This window comes from Puma concolor, chromosome C2 (assembly GCF_028749965.1).
Source record: "Puma concolor isolate L17-30 chromosome C2, mPumCon1.1.hap2, whole genome shotgun sequence".
Classification (NCBI taxonomy): Eukaryota; Metazoa; Chordata; class Mammalia; order Carnivora; family Felidae; genus Puma; species Puma concolor.
In genome coordinates, this window is record NC_141675.1 from 5,752,762 (window position 1) to 5,775,833 (window position 23,072).

Below are 23,072 nucleotides of genomic sequence, written 5' to 3' on the forward strand. Positions count from 1 at the left end.
GTTGGGGCCACCCCCGGGTCCCTTTTACTGTGCAGCTGCCGTAAGTGCTGGCTGCTAAGAGCTCCCAGCTGCCCCGCCTCTGGTCTGGAGAATGGCCCTTTCTCACAGCAGTCGCCCTGCCTGGGAGGTTATACCCACCCCGGGGCAGCTCTCAGCCAGTGATGGACTCATTTGGGGTAAAAACAGCCAGCCTCCCCATCTCAAGTGCAGCTAATTCCATGCTGTACCTTGTGCCCCATGTGAACCAGGCCAAGGCTAGACCCTGCCCAAGACCAGAGTCCTGCTCAGCTCCTTCCCCGCCTGTCCTCCTTCCATGGCCCCTTGCCCCTCAGGGCATCCCTTGATAGAACTGCCTGAATCCCCGGGAGAGACTGCTTCCAGAGAAACCCACCTGACAGGCTGTAGCACTCAGACCTCAGGTTTTATTTGTCCATTCTTAGATCTCTTTCTTTAAGACTGTGAGTTTCAGGAGGAAACTAAATCTAATGTGTTTGTCAGGTATCAGTGGGGGGAAATAGTTGCCAATGGACTTTTCACCTGCCCTCTCAGAATTGGAGAGGTTTTAGGGATTTTTAAAAACCAGGCCTGTGGAGTGACGTGTAGGAGGTCACTTCAGGGGGTGAGTGGGATTCTGTGTCTTTAGGATTACTTCTGGTTGCTTTGTCCCTGGGACTTTTTTTTTTTTTTTAAAGAGGGTTATGCAGGGGTGCCTGGGTGGCTCAGGTCATGATCTCGCAGTGTGTGAGTTCAAAGCCCCGCATCGGGCTCTGTGCTGACGGCTCAGAGCCTGGAGCCTGCTTCAAATTCTGTATCTCTCTCTCTCTGCCTCTCCTCTACTCACACTGTGTGTGTGTGTGTGTGTGTGTGTGTGTGTGTGTGTGTGTGTGTGTCTCAAAAATAAATAAACATTTAAAAAATAATTTTTAAAGAAGGAGGACTGTGCAGACACAAGGGATAACAGGAGAGGGGTACCCCTGTGAGAAATGGTTTTCACTGCAAAATGTCCTGAGTGGTAGAAACGGAAAGCAGTTAGAGTCCTCAGTACATGAGGGAACACATGATACTCAGATGGAATAAATCAGCCTTCCTCGCCGGGAGCACTGGGCTCTCTTTTAGAATGTTTCCTGTGATAATGAAATTTGAACAAGACGTGAATGCCATTACTTCTGGCAACGGTTGTGTTTCTTCAAGAAGAAAACTGAAAGACAATTTTTAAAGCGTTTCCTTTTGTCCCCGCCCAGTGTGGAAAAACACAAACAATTTAACCTTCTAAGCCAAGGAGAAGGTTCTCACTTGTGGACCTCCCCGCCAGCCTCCCCAGGTTCATTGTTAGTCCAGGGACAGTGGAATTGAGGTGAAAGAAATCCACAGCAGCCGCAAATGTCTTATTGTCCATCCTTCAAAAATGTCGTTCTTGTCTCTCCTCACTCCCCCAGTGTGGCCTCTCCTTCCCATCATTAAACCAGTCCCCCCCCCCCACCTGCCCACAGGACAGAGGCTCTAGCCTGGGTTCACATCCCCTTAGTGACCTGTGCATAGAGTCCGTGGGGTCTGTGAACTTGAAGAGGAAAACAATCAGATCTTTATTTTCACTAGCTCCAAGCTGAAATGCAGCATTTTATTCGATTATGAACATAGACCCCAAAGCATAGGAATACTAGCAGGACCTGTGACTGTCACACATAGAAATCACTGATGTTTTCCTATCAACTTACAATGTCGAAGATATTTCAAAATATCACTTACCGTCACCCCTACTTCAAGGTTACGGTGGTTACTAGACCCACCGCCAAATCTTATTACTTAATGTTGTTAAAACAAAACAAAACACATATTGCTAAACCACACATCTTAAAATATAATTATCATATTTTTGTATGATTGGTTTCTTTGTAATCTGATTTTTCATTTTATGCATTTTTAAAACATTACTTTGATAAGGGGACCATTCATTTCAGTAGACCACCAAGAGCATCTGGTGCCATAAAAACCCCGGTTCAGAAGTTTTTCCTGATTAGAGGAAAAGATACATACTAGAGAAGCAAATATTTTTGCCTTGCCCACTGGAGTAGAGAGATTTTTAGTGTAATACTCACAACGGGGACTTCATCAGAAAGCTATTGTCGTAAACATCCATTCCTTGTTCTTGGGTTATTAAAGGCACAGGTAACGTCCCGTCAGACCTTTGATGAGCTCAAGGAAACTAGTGCCTCAGGCCCACAGCAGAGAAACTGAGCTTGGGGTGAACGTGGCAGCTACGTTGTGGACAGAGGGGCACATTCGTGGTTGTTGGACGTGCTGAATCTGCTATGTGTATTCTTGTTTCTAGCTTCAGGGAGATCCAGGTGGGCAGGAGGACTCAGGTGGGCAGAGCTGTTTTCTCCTTGTTCCTATGGCTGCTCACCTCACAGGAAGAACGGTTCCGAATCCAGGGAGGCTTGTAATGTCAACACGTTTTATTGTCTGTGACCATTTATGTCTCCCATTTGCTTCTTGGGCTCGAAGCAAGGAGAAATTACAGCCACGACAGACTTACTTGTCAAGGGACCACAGTGGCCCTGCTGACTTGGGTTCTCTTGAGTTATCTGGCCTGCCAGCTTCCGTGAAATACGCATTAGCTTCTTACATTCTGAGTATGTGGCGGTCAGGTTGAAGAAACGGCGTATGTGGGGTAGAGGGTGGCACCGTGCCATTGCCCGGTCGGGTCCTACTTCGCTGCCCGCCATCCTGTCTTATGACATCAGACCTCTGAGCAGCCTGCAGATTTGGGGAATTCCTTTGCACCCTCCCCCCACCCACCCGAGTATTCTTTGTCCTTAATCCAGTTGTTACAGTGAGTGGACCTGATTTGTTCCAGATGTCCTAAGATTTAGTGATTCCAGAAACTACTAAAGTAAAGGCTGATGAGGATTTGAATTCCTCTGTGAGCTGAGAACTAGCAGTTCTTTTCACAGTTAGACAGATGGGGCCGGGGGAGGGCGGACCCTCTGGCTTCTCATGTTTGCCTTCTTGGAGCAAGAACCACCATTAAAGCAAATGCTGATTCTACCGCTACCTGAGTTCTTAAATGAGCCAGATCTGGGGCCACATTGATGCTAGCAAAGTCAGTGAGGATATAGGCATGCTATTTTTTTTTTTAAATACCGTTCATTATCTGAATTTATGTTCGTTATCTGAATGCTGCTAGGGAAACCACTATTTTGGTTCACATCACGTTAGTATATGCTTTTTTCTCACTTTATGAGCATAAAACTGGCCCGGGTGGGTACATTTGAGGGAGACAGAGGTGTTTCTGGCTTCATATAAGTGGTTTTCAAACCAGAAACTCAGTCCCAGGAATCATTTTGGTGACCCCCTGTGAACTTTAATTGACGTGCCTTCCCGAGGTGCCTCATGATCTCTCTCCGGAGCTAATAACCATATGGATCTGTTTTGCATGATTAGAAGGGATTTATAAAGCCTGGTGAGATGTGAGGCACGTCTCAAACTATATGGCGTGATAACCCATTTTTGGAGAAGTTTAAAACCTACATCCAACCATCCAGTGCCTTCTGCTTAAGGATAGCATTATCGGGTTGAGGCAGCATTTGAGAGTATAAACAACATGACTGTTAAAGCTACTTAAAGTTACGGATTGAAAACCAAAGGAGACATGAAGGTAGACGGTTGCCGTTTATATATTTTTGAAGTGTGTATGGAAGCAGACACGTGTCCAGACAGGCCCTGGTAGGGGTCTGGGACAAGCCGTGTGAGCACATCAGCCAAGGGAGTCAGCTGAAGCCTGTGGTGTGTGTCCAGGGGGACCAAAGGCAGGACAGCTGGAGGAGGGGCTGAGTGGTGGCAGGGGTAGGGCACGGACATCTGAGCAGCAGGCTGCTCCCAGATGTGGCGCGGAGTTTTAAAGCAAAATGCGTCACAGGCTGTGAAATGAGAGGGTCTTGAGCAAGCCGGCATGAGGAGCATCAGACGGGTTGGAGCAGGTGGTTCAGGTACGAGGCCGTAAACCACAGGAGGTGGCTGGAGGCCTGGGTTTCCGTGGGGCCAGCTCTGGGGTCACCACAGGATAAGACTAATAATCAGGCAGAGGTAACAACTCCTAGCATTCTAGAGTATATGAAAATGTAATGCAAGGTTAGATTTGGTTTATTAGCCATATTTAGAATTGTGCCTTTTGGATACAGTATACTTTTTGGATGGTTCTTGGTGATTTTTTGTTTTTTTATTTTTTTGCAAAAAATATTTTTACCCAGAGAAGCAGCTTTTTTTTTTTTTTTTTTTTTTTTTTTTTTTTGGTGCTCTTGGTTAGGTAAAATAAATTCCTGAATATTTGCCTTAATAGCTAGAACCTTATAAATCCGGAAACTGTAGTGATTTTTCACAGCAGTGAAAATTGGTATTTGAATTCTAAATAACTTATCAATGAGATCTCCAGGAAAACTAAGTAATAGGCAGTCACTGACTAAAGTAAGCCAGCAAGACAAAATGATTTCCTATCCCTGTAGGAAAGAGGAATTTCAGAGCTGATGCTGGAACATGGCATGAGGATTGAGTCCTTTGTAGTCCCTTGCTGTACTTCCGGATTTCCTTATCCGGAGTGCTGTCACATGAGAATGACCATCTCGGGGAAAGAGTGGCTTCTCCAACTTACTACAGGCTGAGAGAGAGGGATCAAGAGTCTGGTATCACAGAGGAGAGGCCTCGGGTCTGGCTCTTTGAATGCAAACGCTTGCGTTAACGAATTCAGGGGGGCTTTGGAATCACCCTCAGAAGCAGCAGTAGGCTTGACTGTGACAGGTCTCAGCCCCGAAAGGTGAACAGAGGCTGAGGCATGAACACCGTAATGACATTCTGGGGCAAAATGCCGTGACCACCAGTATTGGGCCTTGGCAGAATCAGCGTCTGGCTCCCCAGGCTGGGAAGCTGAGGGAGGTCCCTTACAGAGCACACGCCTGCAGAGATGGGCTCAGAAACTTACGTTTGTTGTCGTCTAGACCTTCTCGGATTGATCGCGGGTCATTCTTTCCAAAGTGATTGCACTAAGTTAGCTCCGGAATATATACCCCTCAGACTTAGCAAGGGTGGTGTCCTTTTGTCTTACTTTAATGTGCACTGGTTTGGGGCAGGGGCAGTATTCAGAACAGTTAACAACCTTTAGAGAATCGGCGTGTTTACCCTTAAGAGCAGTTGCCAGTCACGGACGACTAGTCCGGTGCCCCTGCTGTAACCCACCGGCGGCCAGCCCGGGGAACGGGTGTGTTCGTTCACCCATACCACGTTCGGCAGGACTGAGGCCTGAGTGGGCTGGAGCCACAGTGGAGACTCAGGCACCTGAGATGGATCCTCCTGACAGTTGCTCCAGAAGGGAAGTGAGCAGGAGGTATTGCAAGGGGTGGGCTGGGGTTTCTCCAGGCCTTGTGTCCCTTCCAGACTTGCAGGGCAGAGAGGATCAACTGAGCCGATCTGCCAGCGACAGATCGCTGGGTCACGCTTCCACCCCTAAAGCTGGAGAAGACCCCCCAGCAGGCCCTGCGTAACAGCTCTTGCAACCGTGTGTTGGCCTGCTCTGCCCGCCAGGTAGCAGGCCGAGGCGCTGGGGACGGACCGTCCCCCCCAGCAGCAGCCTCTGACCAGTGGTTGACCGGAGTCACATGCAAATACCTCCCTCCCCTCGCAGTTGGGATCTTCTGAGGCGCACATTCTGTAAGTCCCCGGAAACCCCGGCAAGACGAAGCTGCCGGTGCCCACAGAGGTGACGGACTTGATGTCACGCCCATTTTTGGTTGCCTGTCCCTGCACGTCTCAGTCCATCTTGTCCCTACCGGTGTTTTCGGGGACCACCTCAGGAATAAGTGACTCCTTCTCAGACTTGCGTCAGGGTCTGCTTCTGACAGAGTCGGGCTAAGACATTCCTGATTGCTGAGGTCCACGTGCTGGCTTCCTTTTCTCCCACCAAGTGACATGTAACCAGAAAGGCTTACCTGCACAGTGGACAACGGTGGGCAGCCCACAAAATTACTCTGTGGGGGAAAAAAAGCACACGTGGTGGAACGCTTTTTCTTTTTTGACATTTCATAATATTTATTAACAGCATTTTATAAGCAAGTGAATTTTAGGAGCTAAATATCATCAATTTTATTTTTTTGAGAATTTTATTTTTACCCGTGTACTTTATTTTCCCCAAACCTCTACTTGACAAGCAACATGAACAAATATGTACCACCGAGGATAAATCATAAACCAACCATACGGTTGAAAGTAAAATACATAGAATTTACTGAAAGTCTGGAACAGTCCTGACCAGTAGAGACAGAATGCAGGCCACCTATGCAATGTAGAATTTTCTGGCAGCCACACTGAAAAATTCAAGTGAAACAAATGCATGGGAAAAAAATGTTATTTAACATATTTAAAAAATCATTTAAGGGGCGCCTGGGTGGCGCAGTCGGTTAAGCGTCCGACTTCAGCCAGGTCACGATCTCGCTGTCCGTGAGTTCGAGCCCTGCGACAGGCTCTGGGCTGATGGCTCAGAGCCTGGAGCCTGTTTCCGATTCTGTGTCTCCCTCTCTCTCTGCCCCTCCCCCGTTCATGCTCTGTCTCTCTCTGTCCCAAAAATAAATAAACGTTGAAAAAAAAATTAATTAAAATTAAAAAAAAATCATTTAAGCTTGTAATTAATATGAAAATGACCGTTAAGTTCTTTACATCCTTTTCTTTATTTTATTGTGCTAAGTCTTAGAAATCTGATGTGAGTTTTACACCTGATTCAGAGCTGCTGCATTTCAAGTGCTCAGAAGCCACATGTGACCAGTGGCTACCACGGGGGACAGCACAGGCTTAGAACACGTACTTTGGAGTTGTCGCACCCAGTAGGCAAGGGGGCTGAGGTCATTGCACACCGGCCGCCATCAGTCATTGGTCGAGAGCTGCTATGGGCCTTTAGGACCCTATTCTTTGGCACTCTGCCAGCCTGCAGAGGAAAGTCCTCCAGCAAAAGATGGGGAGGCTGGCAGATGGAATTGCAGTCTGTGCAGGCCACAGTGGTGAGACCCCAGGGACAAGGGGAGAACCACCCATAGCCAATAGGCTACAATACTTTCACCTTGGTGCCCTATTATTTGTTAATTAATTACTTACGGCACTACCTGACACTGGTGACTCAAGATTACATGATTAGGTTCACTGGCCTAGAAGATCAACCCCAAACTGTGACATTCGAGATTCATGGGACTCTGGATGCCTCGTCTATATCCTACGTGCTTCTCACTTACCTTACTGTTAAGGATGCCCTTTTCTTGCTCCTTTCCATATTATTTCAGAGTCACGTCCATCCTTTTATCTGTTATTTATTTCCTTCTATGTCTGAAATCTACTTCCTGTTTCCACCCATGTGCTCCTCATCCTTTAAGACGTGGCTCAATTCCTACCTCTCTCAGGAATGTCTTATGGTAACTACAGTCCTACAGTGATTCCTTTACTTGGAATTTTTTTTTTTTTTTTTTTTTTTGCACCTTATTCTGCACCTGTATCTTTGGCATGACTCATCTTCTCAGCTTTGTGGTATATGTCCTTCACGTCGTAATCAGTTTGTCTGGTACTTTTGCACATATCCCTTCTAGGAAGACTTCAGATGAGCAAAAAAACCCACACCAGCGGCTTTATGGTTTTTTCACGTTTGTGATGTTAAGCACTTATAGTTGAAAACCTCTTGATAGTTGTCAACAAAGTGCCAAGGAGGAGGTTGCCCACAGGAGCTGCTAAAGGCATCCACAATCATTTCCAATTTCAAGGACACTGTCTAGAGGAAACTAAGCACCTCGGAGAGCTTTTGTAAAGAGATGATACCTCCCGAGAGTCTAAATATTCTAGATGCCAACAAGGCAAACACAATTTCATTGCTCATCTTATCATAGCCAAAGAAGCTTCATGTGAATCTTAGTCTGTTTAATCACATTTTACTCTACTTTAGGAGCACTGAGAACACAGGGAGGAACACCAGACCTCCCACGGGAGTTGGGAGGGCTGCCTGGCTTCGCCGCTGTCTGCTGAGTGGCCGCAGGGACGTGGTTCACTCTCTGGCCTCTCTGCAAAATGATGACTCAAGCAAGTCCCCATCCAGCTGTCAAATTCCATTTCTGATTTTATGATGTCTACCCATTTGTAAGAATAGGAAGCATTGTCTGTGATTATAAGTTGCAGTGGCTATAATTTATATCCGTGCTTTTATGACACATTGTTGAGGATATCTGTGATTTGTTGGACGCTGAATCCTTACTCAGGAATGCCGCCCCCAGTTTTGACATTTCTCCTATGGGAGAATATGATCTGCTTCACAATGCCCTTCTTAATATGATTTCCATGAGTGGAAAACTAAGGATTCCGTGTGTGTGTGTGCACGCATGTGTGTGTGTCTGTATAATCAAGCTTAGCAACAGTTTTGTTGGAGGAGCTGTCTTGCCATTGCTGTAGGACTCATGGTTCGTTTGCCTCCTCAGTAATACTTTGCCAAATACCCCCACCCTCCCCTCCCCTCCCCTCACTGACCTGAAGAATCCCTTCTTTGTACTCTCATCGCATAGGGGACCTCCTAGGAAGGTTTTTGGGTCAGCACTTCACACGTGTTGATGTTAACTCATGTCTTATGTGTTTGTCCCCTCTATTAGACTGAGAACTCCTTGGGGTCTGGGACCTGTACCCTGATGCCTATGTTGAGAATATAGTCTTAAAAAAAATTGTGGGTGGAGGGATGGATGGACAGATGGATGGATGGATGGTTAGAAGAAAGGGAGGGAGGGAAGTGGATGAAAGAGTGAAGGCAGGAATTAAAAATGGATGGACTTGGCTGCCCTATACTATTATCCTGGTTGTCATTATTAACTATAGCTGTGGGTGGCAAGTACATGATCAGTAAGGGTAATGATGTAACAGGTTTTTAAAACTTAAGTGCAGTTGACTAGAATGCACTTGATTAACTCCCACATTAACATCCTTTACTCAGGCTAGATTGAAGCTAGCAGTAAAAGAAAATGAAAGTACTACATTTTATGTAAGGCATTTTATGGAAGGTAGATTATAACCACAAATATTTAAATAAGGTCACAGCTTTTATCTTTAAGACTTAAGGAAAATCTAAAATGATACAGTGGATAATTAATAATTAAACACCCTTAAGCTACTTTGGTTTCTTCCCTTAGCACCTTCTCAAAAAATTACTTGCATAAAATTGTTTGCTTGATGGTAGAGGGGGAAAGCATTTACCTCAGTGGCCTTAGTCATTCAGTATATGATGACTGATATGGAAATGTATTGCATTTACCCAATAAGGAATTTGGAATGGGATGCACTCTTATTTTTTTTTTAAGTAGGCTCCATGCCCAACATGGGACTCAAACTCAAGATCCTGAGATTAAGCGTCGTGTGGCACTCACTCTTACCGTATGGTGATGAGTGAGGTCAGAGAACAGGTTCCACAGTGACTCTTGGGCACCACACAGCTACCGAGATGGCAGCAGTAACATCAAATCAATGCTAAACTTAAATATAAGCCCAAGGTGCTGCAAGATGTATTAGAGCAGTTACATATGTTATTTTTTATAAGAGATGAGCAGTATATTTCCATTGGGCTGTATATGTGCTGTAAGATAAGCTTTATAGAAACTGTACGATTTGTGTCATATGTTGACTATTATTAGTAACACTTTCCACATAAGAATACACCAGTGATTGGTGTACAAAGTGATATGAGTCATGTAAAAGACTGCAGAAGCAAATTAGAATTCATGGGAAAATTTCTCAGGGAATAAGATTTCCTGAAAATAAGAAGGGTGGTTCTTTAGTAACTAAGCACCCATGGGATGTTTGGCAAAAACCCTGTGCTCGATTGTCTTACTCCTTCAGTCCTGTCAAAGGGGTTGGTCTTCATGGAGTTCTGTCCTTGTTAGACACCATCAAAAGCCATTTCTTGCCAAAGCCCTTCCCGACTGAGATGGAGTTTATGTAAGAGCTGTGGCTCAGACAACCTTCATGTCAAAGGGAACTGGGCATTAGTGCTAGCTCAGCCACTGCATGGCTCTGTGACCTTGACCAAAGTGGGTTCCCCTTTGGGGTAGGGGGGCTCATCTTCAACTGTAAAATACAAAGATTGAGCTGTTGAGCTCTTGTGGGAACGTTGGGCATTTCCATTCATTCATCAATTCCATAAGGGTTCACTGGACACCTGCTATGTGCCAGGCACAAGTCTTGAGTCTCGAGGACTTCACTGATGACCAAAACCAGACCAGGGTCCTTGCCTTCTGGGGCTTAGATTTTAATTGGGAAGAGAGATTTCTTAATCAAATAGCCACACAAATAAATATGTCATTCCAACCTTGGTAAGTGCTGTGAAGGACTGACAGAGCACATGGGCTGGAGGGGTTTATAATAGGGAGATTTATTCTCCCCCAGGAGAGAGATCAGAAGGGGCTTGCAGTGGAGGGGGGCGGGCTTTGAAGGCCTAGGAGGTGCTGTGTTCAAAGCCCAGCACAGCTCCTCGGCCAGCCTCTATCTCTGCTTCTCAATTTCCTCACTTCTAAAAATGGGACTAACGTCAGGAACCACTCGCTCGCAGCGTTGTAAGGTTTCAGAAAGTTGACATGTTTCAAAGCACCCAACACCAGGCAAATTACATTTCATTTCATTTCATTTCTAAGAATAGTTTTGGAAGCAGAGACGTACTATTTTATACATAGGTTTTCAGCTGTGGAGAAAGAGCAAAACCAGCTTTCAGGCTCCCCTTTTTAAAGAAGTCTGAGTTCACATTCCACCCTGGAAGGTGCCTGGCTTCCCTTCATCATGGAGCCATGTTAGAATCACTTGACTGGAAGCCCAGGGACGACCTTGCTCGCCTGATTAAGTGACAGAGGCCCAGGCTCCAGGGGCTGGAGAAGGTGAGACAGCCCAGGCCTGATCTCTTGCCATTTACACGTGAGGAAAGGAGGCTGATCACAAACAACAAAATGGGAACGAGGAGGCAGCTCCTTGCCCCCACGGTCCTGTGCTTTTCTATATTGTTTCTCTGTGTTCCATTTGGAAACTGGCTACTTTCTGAGGCGACTGGGCTACCTGTGAGTGCGTATGCAATTCCTTCTCGAGAGAAAGCAAGCTTATCAGTCCCTCATAACTCCTCAAGGCCTGAGGATTACTTCTGTAATCTCACAAAAGCAAACAGGAGGACAGAAATAACCCATCAATCGTTAAAAATTAAAATGGCCAACAATAATAAATCATTGCTGCAATAGCTTCAGGTCAGGGTCTTAATTTATTGGAGGCCACTCAAGAATTTGAAGCTTTTTTTCCGAGTTAATTTTCCACATCTTGTTTGGATCCTTAAAGCTCGTGCTTCCAAAAGCAAGGCCATCAGATCTCTCGGTGCACATGTTAATTCTTGCTGATGCAGGAAAGTGAGGCCTTGTCCTCATGGCTGGGTAATGAGGATTGCTCTCCACAAAAGTCTGTACCTCAAAGTATTATAGCCTACTGAGATTTTGGATCTTTCTCTTCTCCTTCATGCTATGTTCACCATATTAATGCTTACAAACAACAATAAACATGTGCTGGTTATGCAGAAAAGGAATTTATTGGAAGGCTATGGGCCAGTTCGGAGCATAGGCAGGAAGCCTGCAGAACCAATGGGGACAGGAAACAGGGGAGATAAGGCTTAGCTCAGGATGCCACCTCAGCATCTCAGGAGCCACCTCAGATGATCTCAGAGGGCCCTGGTGGCTGTCTTTGAGAACCCCTCAAAATTCCTGGCCCTGGCTGGGAGCATCTGTGCATACTGAGGCCACATGACTGCATACAGTCAGGTGCCCACCCTTTAGCTATCAAGAGGGGGAGAATGGGAGGGACCGCCCCTTTTCTTCTGATGTGCCCTTCCCATCTATCTTGAGATTCCTCCCAAACAGGAAGGTGTCATTTAATTATTATTATGTTATATTGTATTTTGTATTATTAAGTCATACATTTACATTACTATTTATTATTGTTATTATTATTTTGCTGAGCAGCCCAAAATACCAACTGTCCATTACACGAACCCGCGTGAGCTTAATCACGTCATCCCTTAAGTGGTTGGCCAGAGATTGGCTACCGGGGTGAATTTACTTTGTCCACAGTGCGCATCACATGATAGTCCGCCACTCCGTATTGTCCTCGTCCCCTTGTCGTCCCACCGACGGCCCACTCGCTCCCCCACTTGCCAGGGCTGCCATTTCCCCCCTCCTCTTCGCCCCTCAAACATTCCCTCCTCCTCCTCTCCCTTCCCAGTCTTTGACTCTACTTCTGTTTCCGTGCAAAATGGACGTAATCACAAAGGAGCCTCCACTTTGTTTCTAACACCCGTCTACTAACGCATCTGTGCCATGGGCTGGTTTCTCACCTGGTCCCATCTGGTCCCAGCCCCTCCATTTGTTCACCAGGCCATCCAGCAACTGTCCCCTCTGTGGTGTGTCCCTTCCCTTTATCGTGCAAATGTGCGACCATAGTTTCCATCTTGAAAAAGATGACGATTCCCTTGCGCCCACTCCCCACCCCCAGCCCTCATCCCATTGCTCTGCTCCCCATTACAGGAAACCAACTCCAAATGGTTGAGTATTCTCACTGTTTCCATCTGTTCGGCTATTCCGACACTTAAGCCAATTCCAGGCTTCCATCCCTATCACTCCACTCAAGCAGCTCTTACTGAGATCACCAGTGAGCTTCAGGTGGCTAATTCCGGTGGCCAATCCTACTTCTTCATGTTATTTTGGCCTATCTGCCAACATTTGACGAAACAGCCGAAACATGTCTTCTGTGGCCACAGAGAGACCATCTCTCTTGCTTTTCCTCCTACCTCCCTTGTCATGCTTTTTCTTCACCTGGGTGGCTCCTCCCCATCTGCAGTTCCCACGTGTGAGACCTCTTCTCTGTCTACACTCATTCCCCAGTGATCGTATCCAGTCCATCCCAAATGTGTATCCCCGGCCTAGACCCTCCTTCTAGATGTATGCATCCAGCTGTCCAACACCTCTTCTTAAAGATCCAATGGTCATTTTGGATTTTTTCTGCCGAACCTTCTACACCTATGGCCTTTCCCATGTCAATGAATGACAGTTCTTCCCTTCCACGTGTTGAACCTAAAATCCTTGCAGCCATCCTCGACGCCTCTCTTTCCCTAATACCCCTCATCCAATCAATCTGTGAGCACAGTCTGTTGGCCATAACCATGGAAACACATCCAGGACACGACCTCTTCTCACAACCTCAGCTTCTACCACTGTGGTCTGAGCTGCCACCTGGTTTATTGCGAGAGCTCCCTAACCAGGCTCCCTGCTCACCCCTGACCACATACTCCACGGACCGTTCACATCACAGCCAGTGTGAGCCTTCAAATGTGGAAGTCGGGTCACACCACTCCTCTGCTCAGAGCCCTGCAGGAGCTTCCTCTCAGAGTCAAACCAAGGTCCTTGTGACGGTCCCACAGTGCCCCATATGCTCTGCCTGCCCCCACTCCCTTCATCTCTCTGAGCCCATTTCCTTCCCCACACCCCTTTGCTCACTCCTCTTAGCCACTCTGGCCTCCTTGGCATGTCTTGAACATGCCAGGCCCGACTTTCCCTTGCTAGTTCCCAGATGTCTATGTATCTTGCTCCTTTTATGCCTTCAGGTTTCTACTCAGAGGTCACCTCACCAGTGAGCCTTCCCCAACTACCCTATTTGAAATCACAACCCACTCTCCCTTCCAATCTGACGTTCTCCACCCTTCATACTCTCTGTGAATTTTCTCCATGTTCTGACCATGCTCTACATTTGCTACATTGTGCATGTTTTCTGTTTCCCTAAAGCCACACGAAGGCAAGACCTCTTGTCCACTGTTCTTTCTTCTAGCACATACAGTAGTAGTGATTGGCATTTAGTAGGTGCTCAAAAATACTTGAATGAATACATGACCGAATTCCATGTCCAGGGTATTAAATGTCTTATGATTTTCTGAGTTTGATGTGAGCCCCAGAAAAGCCTAGCAAGTTAGGCTGTTAGATGAGGAAACCGAGGTCCATGGGAGCTAACTGCTTACCCACGAATGCATGGCCAGTGAATGAGTTTCCTGGAACTTATACTTCTGACCCCAGTGGAGTTTCTGCCCCCAACCCTCAGCTACCCTCTGATGCCTCATATGTTATGAAAGCTTCAGGGCATTCATTGCTGTTTATTGCTCATTGCAGTGTGGATGAGAAAACCCCATACCTAGCTTTGGGAGCTGTGAAGAATATCTCCCTAAACATCTCCATCTCAAACCTTGGGGACGACGCCTACGATGCCAACGTGTCCTTCAATGTTTCCCGCGAGCTCTTCTTTATCAACATGTGGCAGAAGGTAAGGAAGGCACCCCCAAAAGGGAGCCTTTGTTCCGTCTGGTGCGTTCTCTGACTTTCATCACAGCTTGGAACATGCAGTGGTTCTGCAAAGCCTGTTTCATTATGTGGGGCATCATTTGGAACTCTGGGGATTTTTCCTCCTCCTGGACTTAGAAGGTGCGTTGGTGCGGCCAAAGAAGAAACCATAGATACCTACAGGGTGCTGGAGCGATATCCATATCTAACACTGCCCCCCATCCATTTTGTCTCGTGGAACCCTCCCCCTCCTGTTTTGTCTCACCACTTCTCCAAACACTCGCATGTTCTAGAGAATTCCAGTTGTACATCAGTAGTTGCAAGGAACGAGATAAGAAATGAGGACAAATCGCTGCCTGTTATCACCACTGGTGCACTTGACTGTTTCCATGAAAGGGTCACGTATGTCAGCCTAAGCTTTGGCATGTTTATTTACAATATATTTGAGTGAATTGAGGAAATTAAATTACTTTCATGAAATGAGTAAATTTTTCAGCAGGAACTAATGTACTTGAATGAATTGAAGTTTAAGTAGAGTGACTCAGAAAGGAAAAAGCAGTTGGTATTCTCTCCTGTCCTGTAATCCAACTCAGTGAACCACCTATGGGAAGAAAGAAGAACGAGTCACCAGGAGGCAATAGGAATGAGTGGGCTCAGACAGACCTCGCCCTTCCCGGTGGTTGCTCTAACTCTTGACAGCAGTTTTGAAGGCAAATCTTGTCACTTTTCAACGTGTTTACAACATGGACCTGCAGTACCTTGACATCTGTGTTAAACAGAACCAAAATCACTTTCTGAGGAACAGCCGTGCCCTGCCCACAGAGGAGCACTGAGCGTGCCTTCAAGCCCATGGGGAAATCAACGTCTGTTCAGACACAGATCCTGGCAAGCTCACCAGTTTTGACAGGATTACACCAACCTTGCCCAGCTTAGGGGGCACCTGAAGGCTATAGAGAGATCTGCAGTGATGGGGCTCCAAGAACTTTACAAGAGGTTATCACAAATCTCTGCTGCCTCATAGCTTTTAGGAACGCCAGGGTTGGGAAGGTCACAAAAGCGATCAAGAAGGACTATGAGAAGGGCACACGTCCCATTCTCTGTAAGCTAAAGTTGTCCTGGGGTAAGCCCAGTCAAGAGAGAACCAAGTATCTCTAGGGTTCTAGTATCTCTGGCTCCGTACAGAATGTCTCTTATAGGATTTCCTGTGCTGTGCCATCGTCTTGTAGGGGGTGGATTTGGGGAAGGGGCAGACTCAAGGACAGATCTGTAAAACTCCTCTCTGGGGTAACTGAAAGGATGTGGTTGGTGACTTGGGTCATTATGTCGCAGGTTCCTCTCACTTAGGACCCACCGGAGAAATTTCTCTCCGGCCTCAGAATTAGGAAGAGCTGTGTCTCCCCAAGTACCTTGGCTTATTTTTGCCTATAGACACAGTCATCCTTGTGACAAAGCTTTGTTCTGTCTGTTGTCTGCTACAAAGTTGAGAGCTGGCCCCGCTCTTTCGGTATATAGGATTTGGTAGTATTATTTCATAAACTGTATAACTGCCTATATCTCACTTTACTTCCTTCATCATAGGTTTCTTTTTAGCATGGAGGCTACATAATATTCTGTCATAAAGTATTCTATGGGATTACCCTTAAATTCCTGTTATGTAGATACTTCATTCTAGTTTTATTCTCTTTAATGCTGTGATGAGGGGCGCCTAGGTGGCTCAGTCTGTTAAGCATCTGGCTCTTGATTTCGGCTCAGGTCACGATCTCACAGTTTGTGAGATTGAGCCTCATGTCAGGCTCTGTGCTGAGCATGGACCCTGCTTGGGATTCCCTCTCTCCCTCTCCCTGTCTCCCTCTCTCTCTGCCCCAACCCTGCTCGTGTGCGTGCCTGTGTGCTTTCTCTCTTAAAATAAATATTTTTTAAAAAAATTGAAAAACAATACTGTGATGACTGTCTCTCACAGAGATTGCCCTGAACAAGTGATTTTATCTTTAGTCTTGTAACTATCTGGGGGACGGGCCACAGCAGTGATTAACCACCCACTATATACCAGGGGTTTCACACGCATCGTCCCATTCCCTCCTTACTGTATAGGATCTGGGCACATCTGCCATATTGGAGGAATGCTGCAGGAGAGAAGTGAGGGAAGCAGGATGAGGCAGGGAAAGGGCTGAGTAAGGGGATGCTGTTGTAAAATGTAGCCTTAGTCTGAATGATAGGGTAGAAAGACGTGGAGGAATGCCCAAGAGCATAAATCACTCAGCAGAATCGTCCCCTCTTGAAGTGGCAGGAGAACACCATTCCCACCCTTGTATCATACTGACTACCTTGAGGAGTAGTAAGTAACCCCCCGGGCATTCTTGATGAGGGGCTCTAGTCAGGTGAGGACAGTGTACCTGGGAAGGCCACAGGTATGTCATTAGCTCCTATAGCCGATCATTTTTATCTCTTCTCCGTCGAATCCCAACGAGCTTTGGCACAGGGAGCCCTGGTTTCAATTTGGCAGAGAGTTGACAAGGTTTCGGGGGCTCTTCTGGATGTGGGACGCATTAGTGTGAAAAGGTGGCAGGGTACAGAGACAGCACGTAGCTGTCGTGGGGGCAGGACTGTCTAGAAAAACAGGGAAGATGACCCTCAATGTGATAGGAGAAAGTAAAGAAACAAAAATTCCTCTCCCATGACCACAACTGCACGTGGAAATGTAGATGGCATCACTCAGCCCAGAGCAAGATTCTAATAGCACCCAGATGGGTGGTACAAAGGAACCAAGAGAGCCCACCCACCGCACGTAGGCCTAACAGAACCAACATGGACCCTACAAAAAGATTCTACCACATAAACTAAGATGAGTGTAACTCAGGACACAGAAGAAAAGCATACCCTTTAGAAAGATTATTAATAGAAAACAAAAGTCAATTTTACAGAGCACCCACTTTTGTTCTTGATGAAATTCAAGAAAAATATGAGCACCACAAAAGATCAGAGAGTAGAATGATAAACTGGGATGAAAAAGGAATGAACTGAGAGGCCAAAAAAATAAAGGTTGTAGATAGGATAAGGAAATATAATGAAACCAAGAAAGCAATGGCAGAATTAAAACGTGCTGTAATTAGGAAAGAGCAGAATTAGTAATATGGAAATCTGATTCATTGCTGTACAGGACATATTTGAGATGGTCTCTGAGGATTCAGAGAAAAAAAAAGTCAGTGAAGAAGGATGACAGTGCAAACTATACATGTAGAAGGTGGAGACTGGAGAATCAGCATAGATAAGTGGGTCCAGAATACTTGGAATAGAAGACATGAGTAGATACCAAAGAAGGATCTTTGATTCTCTTGAATGATCTCTGCAAATACCAGGCAAAAATACTGAGAACACTTTAATGTCAACACACAGCTTCACGAGATTTTTAATTTTCAAAATGTGAAAGTGATGCTACTGATACCTAACAGAAAACAAAGAAACCAATGTTCCATAGACTTAACAGTATTAAAAAGTCAGAGTAGGTTCTTGTCAATTAAGAATTATATACCCAGCCAAGTTGCACTCCCTCGTGAAGGCAAAATGAAGACATCCCTGAATATGTGAGAATTCATGAAGTCTGTTAACTCTCCTAGTTTAGATTTCCCCCAAAGCAGACTCTGACACTATGACGTAGGTACAGGTGGTTTATTTGGGGAGTGATCTCAGGAGGCACGTTGTGGGAGTGGTGCGTTTAGATGGGGAAGGGATGAAAGCTAGGAAAGTGTGTGCTGATGAGCCATGGGGAATTTGGGCTGTGTCCTGCTGCAGACCTTCTCAGACAGTCTCTGTGGAACACGCTCTCAGAGTCACTCCCAGGGGTAAGGAAGCTGCTAGAGGATTTCTCCACCAACTTTTTCTTTTTGAGAGAGAGAGAAAGGGAAAGAGAAAGAGAGTACACAAGGGGCACCTGGGTGACTGAGTCCGTTAAGCCTCTGACTTTGACTCAAGTCATGATCTCACAATTCCTGAGTTCGAGCCCCGCATCAGGCTCTGTGCTGACAGCACAGAGCCTGGAGCCTGCTTTGGATTCTGTGTCTTTCTGTCTCTCTCCCTCTCTCTGCACCCCCTTCAAAAAAATAAACTTTAAAAAAAAACATGCAAGCAGGGGAGAGGGACAGAGAGGGAAAGAAACAGAAAGAGAGTGAGAGAGAGAGAATCTTAAGAAGGTTCCATGCTCTGTGCAGAGCCTGACATAAGGCTCCATCCCACAACCCCAGGATCATGACCTGAGCCAAAATCAAGAGTGACTGAGCCACTCAGGCGCCCCAGATTTCTTCACCAACTCTCACCACTCATCCACAGAAAATCACTCCAAGGGCTTTAACACCCTGGCACTTCCAGCCTTCTCTGGCTATGAGCCACACTCCCTGGGGTGAATGAACAATTCCAGCAGTGAGAAGTTGGAAGCCTCTGGCCCAGAGGGCACTGGCTTCAGGTGACCAACCCTTTGGTTAGTTCTAGGGAATGTGAGCAAGGCAGCATCTGCTTCAATAACTGTTGAAGCTTTAATAAGCATGAAACTATTCCTGAGAAATAGGATACTTACAGATAAAGCACTCAAGAATAGAGTCGTCGAATAAAGTGTTAGGGCCAAACAAACGTAGAAGTAAGAAAAAAACAAATTTTGCAAACGTTTAAAATAGGAAGCAAATGTTAAAAAAAAAAAAAAGATTTATTGCCCCAGTAAAGACATAATTGAAACAATTAACTTAAAAACTAAGACTGTAATATCAGTTGTACCGTACAAATTTGGGAAGAAACATAATCTCATCACTGTTGCTGCTTCACATTCTTCAGAAGGGAGTTTGGACTCCTCAGCTGTTGGTGAGAAGCCATTCTGAGCCGCCGCTTCCTGCCTCCCCTCTTCCCCAGCCTCGGTGTTCGCCATGCCCCACATATGCACTTGAATCCAGTTATAATTCAGTCCCAAAGCTGCCTTTATCCTAGAATTCCCTCCGCCCCCATTTTCTTCAGTGAACTTCCCTGCCCTCAGATCTCCACTCCGATGCCTCCCCTGGCTGCATGGGTGATGTGGGTGGGTGGGTGGGTGGGTGGCTCTCCCTCTGTCCAAAGCCACAAGGCGGCTCAGGGCATAGGCCTCCAAGGTCTCTGGTCTTCTCTGTCATCACCCAGTTGGTGATGTATTCGTTTCTGAGACTGGACAAAACGTCTCCCCTAACACGGACTCTTCTGTCCTCTGTAATGCAGAACTGCTTCCAAAGATTCATGCTGGCTCTTTCCTGTAAGGGAAGACTGGTTACAAAAATGTGGGATGCACATTGGATAACCATCTGCTGGCTTTTCTGTCGCCTCCATCAAGCTAACGTGAAAACACTCCGTAAAATGGGGCTTCGTGTGCCAGTGGCCGCTCATTGGCTGGCACGTGCGGGTTGGCCGGGGCGCAGCCCACGGCGGTGGTCGTGTAGTGGCCGTCTGTGAAGCCGTGTGCCGGGTCTCATAGGGATGGGGGAGGGGTACAGTGGAAAAGGAGAGTAAAGAACAACGGAGACGATGCGCTTGGAGCACATCTGCACCGCACAGCCCCAGGGTCACATTCAGGTTAGATTCTGCGTGAGCGGCACCCCCAGAACACTACCCCACAGGTACGTGGGTGGTGCCCCCCCCCCCGAGTTGTACAGCCATGTGGCTGTGGGGTCAAGGGAAAGTTGAGTTTTAATTTCTCGCCGCGATGCCGCTCGGCACACAGCGGCTCTTCTTGCCTCCGTGGAACAGGAACGCATTTGTTCAGACAGCAGTCGTTAGGTACCTGCTAAGTGCCAGGGGCCGTACCAACGGCTGGGGGACCCAAAGACGAGTAAGGGCCGGTTCCTGCTTGCGAAGAACTCCTGGCTTAGTGGGGTGCGAGGCATGTCAGCAAACAGCACCGGAGGCCGACTGCTGTCCAGAGCACTGGGACATGACATTGCTCTGAAGCACGTGATGACCTACACCAGCTAGTCTCGGGTTGCCTGAAGCTCCCAGATAAGTGCTGGGGAAAGAGGATGGGCCGCCTCTGAAGAGTTGATATCAGCTGGTGCTGCCGTCGCAGAGCTGGGATGGATGAGTGAGTTTATTCGGTGAAGGGGAGAGCTGGCTGGAGCCCCGTGAGAGGGCAGAGGAAGAGGGACAGGAGCGATCCAGCAAGGTGGAAAAAGGCTTTCCCGTGTGGGTCTAAGGGCCAGCGGCACTCCGAGTGGCAGCGTGGCCTCTGGACGTTTTAGGAATGCAGATGCCTGCTGTCCTATGCTGAAGTTGCTTGTCGGTTGGGTCTCCGGCGCTCAGGAATGCTTCATGTGGCCAGACAGATAAGCTCAAAGAAGAGGCCGGGTGCGTGGTCACGTATCTTCATGGCGGTCAGTGCCTGTTAGGGCCCGCATGGGAACAGACAGGGACATGGACAGTTGTAAGCTTTAAGATAGTGCAAGGGTACTCCCAGGTGACCTTTGGGTCCCAAGGGGGTGTGGTGGCTTGCCACAGAGTTACAGAAGAGGTCGTGCTTGGCGAGAAAGAACGAGGAGGGGGTCCCTGACCTAGCACCCTCTGTAGCGTGAGGGCTCTCTTGGTTTGGGTCTCCCAGACGCTGACTTTGAAGCAAAGAATTGAGGGCAGTTTGTTTGTTTGAGAGGTGCAAGAAACACTGGGAGGGAAATGGAGCAGCGACAGACAGGTGGAGGCAGCTAATGCAGGGGGTGCTGTTCAACCAGCTGCCACAGTGGGCAGTGGGACTTTATCCCAGGACAACCCTGGGAAGCAGTGTAAAACCTAAACTGGGGGGCTGAGGCAGCTGGGGGAGTCAGTGGTTGAAGCTTTCTAGGAGCACGCATCCCCCAGACTTCTATCCTGTGCTGTGCGTGGCCAGAACAACCAACCTCATTCTGGAAAGTTCCATTCAAGCACAGGGTTGCAGCCGCTGGCAACTGGAAGTGGGGCGGGGCACCCTGAAAGGTGTAACACGTCTGTGTGAGGTTCCCCAGCACCTGTCGAGACGCCCACAGGGTTGGAAGCATTTGCAACCTAAACACCTCACTTTCTAGACTTCCAGAAGTCACAAGTTAGCGTAACGGAACTTTGCCCGGGTTCTAGCTCGAGAACTAGCGATGCACACCTCACGGTCTTACGGGAGTGGCGCAAGGCTAGTATTGTAAGTGGGACAAGGGGCCCAGGTGTGGGACAGTAGGAGGCAGGGAAGACTGTGGAAAAACGGGGCCTCATCCAGAGAGAGCAGGCCACGGTTCCCAGGTGGGAGTGAGGGCCGATGCAGCCAGATTTCCTACTTTTCAAGAAAAGCCAGAAGTCCACATTTTTATGTGAAATCTCATGACTTTGGCAGCTAATTAAAATGTTTTCTGAACATTGTATGGGCCAAACAAAACATATCCAACTGACTGCATCCAGTCTGTAGGCCACCAACTCGTGACCTCTGGCTTAGCTGTTTTCCATATGCTGTAGGCAGTTCTGCCGCCTGCCTGTTGTCACATGGATCTGTATCTGGGGTAGACCCTGGTGTGTGTGCAGGCGTGACTACATTTCATACCTGTCCCTGGGTGGCAGGTTAGCTAGCCAAAGAGATTGGAGTTTGGGGGTTCAAGTGTGAGTGTCTGCTTGCAGGGGAGGGAGGGTCGACTTACAGGTAGTAGCCATAGCACTTTAAAGCCAATGATGTTCTCAAAACCCTTGTGCGATTGCAAGAGGCAGCCAAGCCGGGGGTTGTGCTTCAGAAATTCTTAGAAGTAACACAGCAAGCCGCCAAGGTGGGGGAGAGGGAAGGCGAGGCTCTCGCTCCCATCCCACGCAGATGCAGAAACTCAGCTCTGTTTCTTGCGCTCAGCGGGATCTTGAGCCAAGGGTCTTCTCTCTGTGACTCAGTTTCCTTCTCTGTGAAATGAGACGTGCTGAGGGTCAAATGGCGTCTATGCAGACTACTCGTACATGATGCGCGGCTACCATGGCGGCCCCCGCCACCCACAAGCACCAAGTCTATAATTCATTCATTTACTCAGAAGGTATGCATTGGTCACCTACTCCAGACCAAGATTACATGCTGAGGGGGAGGAGGGGAAAAAAGCGGGAATACTAGACGGTGCGCTGTCAGTCAGAGGGTGTTGACTCTTCCTTTTTTTTTTTTATGTTTATTTTATTTTGAGAGAGACAGAGAGGAGTATGAGCGGGGAAGGGGCAGGGAGGGAGGTTAGAGAGAATCCCAAGCAGGCTCCGTGCTGTCAGCACAGAGCCCAACACGGCTTGAACCCTTGAACCATAAGATCATGACCTGAGCCAAAATCAAGAATTGGACGCTTAACCCACTGACCCAGCCAGGCGCCCAGACTCTTCCTTTTAAACTGAAAACCAATGGGGCGCCTGGGTGGCGCAGTCGGTTAAGCGTCCGACTTCAGCCGGGTCACGATCTCGCGGTCTGTGAGTTCGAGCCCCGCGTCGGGCTCTGGGCTGATGGCTCAGAGCCTGGAGCCTGTTTCCGATTCTGTGTCTCCCTCTCTCTCTGCCCCTCCCCCGTTCATGCTCTGTCTCTCTCTGTCCCAAAAATAAATAAAAACGTTGAAAAAAAAAATTTTTTTTTAACTGAAAACCAAGACCTGTGGTCTTAACAGAGGGATTGCAGGAGTGTGTGTGCATGGGCGTGTGCCTTCATAA

General features: G+C 47.4%; 1 protein-coding gene across 2 annotated transcripts in view; it reads left to right on the forward strand.

Annotated features, from left to right (window-relative positions):
• ITGA9 (integrin subunit alpha 9) overlaps positions 1 to 23,072 on the forward strand; it is a 344,865-nt gene that overhangs the window by 199,276 nt on the left and 122,517 nt on the right. For both annotated transcript variants that reach the window (XM_086720437.1, XM_086720438.1), the window contains exon 18: positions 14,235 to 14,385. In XM_086720437.1, the coding sequence (XP_086576563.1) occupies positions 14,235 to 14,385 (151 nt within the window). The remainder of the gene's footprint in view (positions 1 to 14,234; positions 14,386 to 23,072) is intronic.